General features: G+C 52.3%; 1 protein-coding gene across 1 annotated transcript in view; it reads left to right on the top strand.

Annotated features, from left to right (window-relative positions):
* The window catches only part of LAMB3 (laminin subunit beta 3), a 38,818-nt gene that overhangs the window by 31,684 nt on the left and 1,172 nt on the right, over positions 1 to 5,962 (top strand). The window contains exons 18-21 of the mRNA XM_023519501.1: positions 1,250 to 1,574; positions 1,981 to 2,122; positions 2,502 to 2,678; positions 3,398 to 3,551. Coding sequence (XP_023375269.1) covers positions 1,250 to 1,574; positions 1,981 to 2,122; positions 2,502 to 2,678; positions 3,398 to 3,551 — 798 coding nt within the window. The remainder of the gene's footprint in view (positions 1 to 1,249; positions 1,575 to 1,980; positions 2,123 to 2,501; positions 2,679 to 3,397; positions 3,552 to 5,962) is intronic.

Here is a 5,962-nt window from a genome sequence, read left to right as displayed (position 1 = left end):
TTTATTCTGAGGATCAAATAACTGATGTAAAACGTGTTTGGAAAAACTAAAGGTGCCTCAGGAATGAAAGTTGATATTATTAGGTTTCTGGTTCCTGCCCGTGAATTTGCTTGGCTGGGAGCTTATGCTAAGCTGAGGGCTTAGCATAATGACAGTGGCTCTTTGCTGCTACTGCAGTGTTTTTGCCCAAACAAGCCCAAGCCCCCTCCCAAGTGCAGGTGGCAGGTCAGAGAAAGGCAGGAAGGATCCACTGAGGTCCGTGACTTGCCTAAGGTTATGAGGCTCACAATGGAAGAAGGTGGTACCCAACAAATGCAGATGACAGGACAGGCCACGAGGGTGGAGCTCAGGTTCACAGATGAGGGAGGCTTTCCCCAAGGCAAGCCCAGTGGGGCCAAATGACTACTCATCCTATCTTAACCTCAGCCAGGCCCCTGGCCCCAGGGCTGGGAGGTGGGTTGGAAATCTCTCCGGTAGGGGGTCCACCCCTGGCTCTTGTGAACAGTGGAGAGCAGCCAGGCCCATTTTGTCCTCTCAGTTGTACTTGTGTCTGGGTCAAGTCTTAGAATGAGGCCAGGGGCAGAGAGAAAAAGCAGAGCCTGAGAGAGGCCTGGACCCGGGGAGGGACCCAAGAAATTTCATCATATTGGCAAGTTCTGGTCTCCAGGGTCTTGGTGCAGTAGGTGCTGGGTGCTGGCTGCTGTTGGGTGCAAGGTCATGGTGTGGGAGGTATAAGGTCTATGTGGAAATCCAGAAAAATGAGTTCAGGGTTCAGTGGTGGGTATTGCTAAGTGCTAGAGAGAGAGAGATGTGGCAGGGAGGGAGGATAAGGAATGCTGGTCTGAGGTGGGGGCTGCAATTCTAGCTTGGGTGGCTGGGGTTGGCCCCTCTGAGAAGGGGATGTTTCAGCAAAGACCTGGTAATTCCTATCTGCCTTTGCAAAAACGAGCCTCCGGCCTGGGAAGGGGTGTAGGGCAGGGGTCTTCCAGCCAAGGAAGCAGTTCCAGGTCCTGGCTGCTGTTCCCTGTTTTGAGCTGAGGATGCATGTGCCGCAGGCATTGTTCAGTACCAGCTGTCTGGCCCCGCCTCTTTCTCCTCAGCTTCCTGTGGCATCAGACACTGAGTTGCCACAGCTGTGCTGACATCCCCTCTCCACGCCTCCTCCCACCCCGGGCAGGGAGCATGGACAGTCATGCTCCTGCAGCATTCCCAGACACTTCCAGAGAGCAGGAGCCCGAGTCTGGCTGAGAAGGGCAGCAGCTCCTTGGGGTACCACAGCAAGGATGTCAGTGGGTGACTTCTGCTGTGGGGGCTGCTCAACCTGGACAGGCCTCAGATCTCCACCTGATGGGTGGCTGTCTTCCAGATCCCGACACCAGTGCAGCCACCATCCAGGAAGTCAGTGAGGCTGTGCTGGCCCTGTGGCTGCCCACAGACTCAGCAACAGTCCTGCGGAAAATGAATGAGATCCAGGCCATTGCAGCCAAGCTCCCCAATGTGGACCTGGTGCTGTCCCAGACCAAGCAGGACATTGCCCGGGCCCGCAGACTCCAGGCTGAGGCTGAGCAGGCCAGGTATGGGCTCGGCCCTGGGCTTCTCACTGTGCAGGATTGAGCTGGTGTTAGACTCCCCAACCCTGTTGCTCCAGAGGGGTGGAGAGGGCAGGGAGACAGGAGAGGGTGCTCACTGTGGTGGGGGTGGCTAAGTGATACACAAAATCCAAGTTAAAGTTTACTTGCATGAGCCTGTCTTCCCTATTGGAAGCTGGGCCCAGAGGATATCTCAGGCATACAACTGGCATCCATCATGTCAGTTTGGGGGGATCCGGGGGTGTCAGAGCCACTAAGTTAATACTCCCCTTACTCTTTGTCTTGCTGGGAAGGGTGTTCTCCTGGACTGATGAATGATCTGCCCCACCCAGTTATTCATTCACCGTTCACTCATTCTCTCTCTCCTGTCCTTCCTGCTTCCCTCACCTAGGATCCGAGCCCACACAGTGGAGGGCCAGGTGGAGGACGTAATTGGGAACCTGCGGCAGGGCACGGTGGCACTGCAGGAGGCTCAGGACACCATGCAAGGCACCAGCCGCTCCCTTCAGCTTATCCAGGACAGGGTTGCTGAGGTGAGGTATTATGGGAATGAACAGACAGATTTAGGCGTGAGGCACAGAAGATACCAGAAACTGACCATATGGAAGCTGCGCTGGGGTTCCAGAGAAGGAAGGTTACAAGCCTTGGGGCTGACATTGAACTGTGGGTTTTCGGGTCTCATGGCTGGAGTGCAGAAGGCACGGGTGAACTCCGACCTGTGGTAGGAGTGGGGTGTCAGCTGGGCTGGAGCAGGAAGGGGCTGGGTTGTCAGGGGTGTGTGTTGGGGGGCAGCCATGACATTCTGGTTGGACAGAGTTTTTCCTGCCTTATTATTTGGAGAAAAGATGGGAATGAAAGTCTCTGCCTGGGAGACTCACCCCACACCCCCATCTCCTCTCTCTTTCTATAAAGGTTCAGCAGGTACTGGGGCCAGCAGAAAGGCTAGTGACAGGCATGATGGAGCAGCTGGGTGACTTCTGGGCACGGATGGGGGAGCTCCGCCGCCAGGCCCAACAGCAGCAGGCACAGGCCATCCAGGTCCAGCAGCTTGCAGACAGGACCAGCAAGCATGCACTGAGTGCACAGGAGGTACTGAGTGGGCAGAGTCTGCCTGGTGATGCACAGCCAGTGAGGGGTCCTGAGCAGGAGAGGACTTTGCACATTGTATAAGGCAGTGGACTCAACAGCGCTTAGAGAACCAGAGGGAAGGGACCTCAGGTTCAACCTCCACATGGAGAGGCCTTCGAATTCTCTCTCTGCTGCCATTGGTGTAGCTGGTGCTGGACATTGGAGATGATCTGGTCCCTCTACAGATGAGATGGAGTCCTGTCCATAGGCCTAATGCTCATCTGCAAAGCTGGTCTCTTGAGACCCAACAGGAGCGCATCTCCTGGCTTCCTATTATTGTCAGAATTAGATCACAGAGAAGATTGAAGAGCTATTGTCAGTGTCTCAAGTGTACTACCTGCTTCCCGCAGGGCCAGGAACATTGGCACTTGGAATCGTGGTGACCAAGTTGCTACACTATTAAGTAGCAGCTTAAATTAACACATTATTATGTGTCTGACATTGTGCTGAAGTGAGGTGGGAAATGGCAGGAGCTGGAGACAGAGGGAGGGGAATGCAGAAGCTTAAGACAGAATCTGTGACTTGGGGTTTTTATGGGCAAAATCAACCCTATTGGGAAATAAGAAGAAATAATAGGGAAATCATTGAGTGTTGATTTGGGAGATCTCAAGTGTTTCGAGCACAGGCCTTCAGGACCTTGGATGCTAATGATGATACTGAGATTGTTCTACCTCTTTCAGGGATTTGAGAGGATAAAGCAAAAATATGCTGAGTTAAAGGACCGGTTGGGTCAGAGTCCCATGCTGGGTGAGCAGGGCAGCCGAATCCTGAGTGTCAAGACAGAGGCGGAAGAGCTGTTTGGGGAGACCATGGAGATGATGGACAGGATGAAAGGTGAGGGAATGGTCCAGGCATGGGCTGCCAGGCACCCAGCAGCTCCACCTCTGGATGAACCTAGAGGAGCTCAGGGAATGAGGTCAAGTGAGTGCCCTGAGCACCTAGGAAGTGTGAGGCCCATGACTGGGCTAGGAAGGCCGAGATATTCACACAACTTGGTCTGTCCAGACGGGGCTGTTCTTCCTACTGCCTGCAAGATACACAAACTGTATTCAATAGGACAAGGTGGTCTGTGAAATACTAAGAGCTCTAAGGGTTGAGAGGATAAATAATTTCAGAGAGACATGCTCAGGGAAGGTAAGAAAGGATAAGATTGGAAGTGGGCCTGGAAGGATGTGTAGGCCTGGGAAAGGCTGTGATTTGAGGAGGAACAGCCAGACAAGGGTGGTGGGGAGAAGGAGCAAGGCATTCCCTGAGGCTAGGGATGGGGGGGGGCGTTGATGAAGAGAGAGGTGCTGTGCCCAGGGTTGGGCCTCCAGTTCCAGGAGGAGGAGGAGGGTGGCCAGTCCTGGAGGCAGGAGGGCACCTCCTAGGGGTTTTGGATACAGCAGAGATATGTTGGAAGTAGCTTTTGAAAGGGTTCTGAGGTTTTCTCAGAAAGGGGAGCAGGGCCTCCCAAGAACCAAGGTCAATCTCTAAGATGGGATGGTAGCCTAGCAGGCATATGCGTCCAGTGAGTGTCATGGGGTTTCTATGGATTTTAGCAGAAGTGTTTGGTAGAAATCTCTCTGGGTGGCCAGGTGGACCCACAGAGAAGGTTGGGCCAGTGTGTTGATGACAAACAGATGTGAGGGACATGAAGGTAAGGCGGGAGGCTCTGCCCTGTAGGGCGAGAGGCTCTGCCCCGGGGAAGGAGCCAGCACCTGGGCCAGGGCCTGCTCTGGCCTTGCTCACAACTCTTTTTATGATGATAAATAATTTCTTTATCAAGGCTGTGGGTGACAAAGAGTTACGACACTAGACAGCAGAGCCAATATTTTAAGGTGATAGCAAAAGTCTAAAAGGATGGGCTGAAACTAGTGGATGAAATTAAATAAGGAGGAGAGTAACCTCACACTAGGGCCTTGTTTGGGATTAAACCTGCAGCGCAGCTCAGGTGAGGCCTGGCTCCTCAGTAGCTACGGACACTGACATACTTTGTAACTGGGGAGTGATAAGCAAATACAAATTGTCGCTCACCTGAGAAAGACCTGAGTTTTGAGTAACTGTAAGCTTGTTATAAACCCTTAAGTTCTTTTTTTTTTTTTTTTTTCCAGTTTTTGGTCAGGGCGGGTTTAAACCCGCTACCTCCGGTATGTGGGGCCAGTGCCCTACTCCTTTGAGCCACAGGCTCCCCCCAGCCCTGGCGTTTTTGCTACTACCAAAAGAATTATTCAATACAAAGCAGCCAAAGGAAGGGGAGTAACAGCTCAGGGGCAACAGTAACAGTATTTAGCAGCTGATACAGCACAGGCCCACCAACCAGAAGAGGTCAAGTTGTAGCCTTGACACATGAGTGTGCTTGGAGGAATTTACCTTTCTCTCTTTCTTCCCTTCCTTCCTTTCCTCCCTCCCTCCCTTCCTTCCTCCCTTCCTTCCTTCCTTCCTTCCTTCCTTTCCTTCTTTCTTTCTTTCTTTTCATTCCTTCCCTCCCTCCCTTCCTCCCTTCCTTCTTTCCTTTTTTCTTTTCTCTCTCCTTCCTTCCTCCCTCCCTTTCTGCCTCCCTCTTCCTTTCTTTCTTGTCAGAGTCTTACTCTCTTGCTCCAGGTAGAGTGCAGTAGCCTTAGCCTATCTCAGCAACCTCGAATGTCTAGGTTCAACTGATGCTCCTGCCTCAGTCTCTGAGTAGCTGGGACAATTCCCGGTTAATTTTTCTATTTTTTGTAAAGATGGGGTCTCATTCTTGCTTAGGGTGCTCTCAAACTCCTAAGCTCAAGGGGTCCTCCTGCCTCAGCCTCCTAGAGTGCTAGGATTACTAGAGGCCTGAGCCCCCAGGCCTGGTCAGGAATTTACCTTTCATTGCTGGATAATGGGGAGCACTGTGTAGCAGGGGGGGTCTTGGGATAGGGGTTGGATAACGGAACAGCAGCTATTTTGCAACCACTATGTACATATTTCAATATTTTATCAACCTGTGGGTCCATGTAGGTGCAGAAATCACATTGTTCTGCTCTGCTCTGGGGATCTCACTGGGGGATGGTGTGCAAGTGATGGCTCCTGCATCCTCAGAATCGATAAGGACCAACTCTGCATACTTTGGGATGGGGGGAAGGAGTCAGCCATTGTATCAGATGAGGAATGGACGAAAGAACTAGAGCTGTTTAACCTGGAGACAATAGAACCTCAGACCTGCTAAGGACTGCTATGTGGGAACAGAGCAGATATATTCTTGTACCTCTGGGAGACAGAGCTGGGACAACTAGGTGGGA

The sequence above is a fragment of the Otolemur garnettii genome, unplaced genomic scaffold, assembly GCF_000181295.1.
Source record: "Otolemur garnettii isolate 467f Iridium unplaced genomic scaffold, OtoGar3 scaffold00178, whole genome shotgun sequence".
Classification (NCBI taxonomy): domain Eukaryota; kingdom Metazoa; phylum Chordata; class Mammalia; order Primates; family Galagidae; genus Otolemur; species Otolemur garnettii.
The sequence above is the reverse complement of the archived record's forward strand: the minus strand, read 5'-3'. Positions and strand labels throughout refer to the sequence as shown.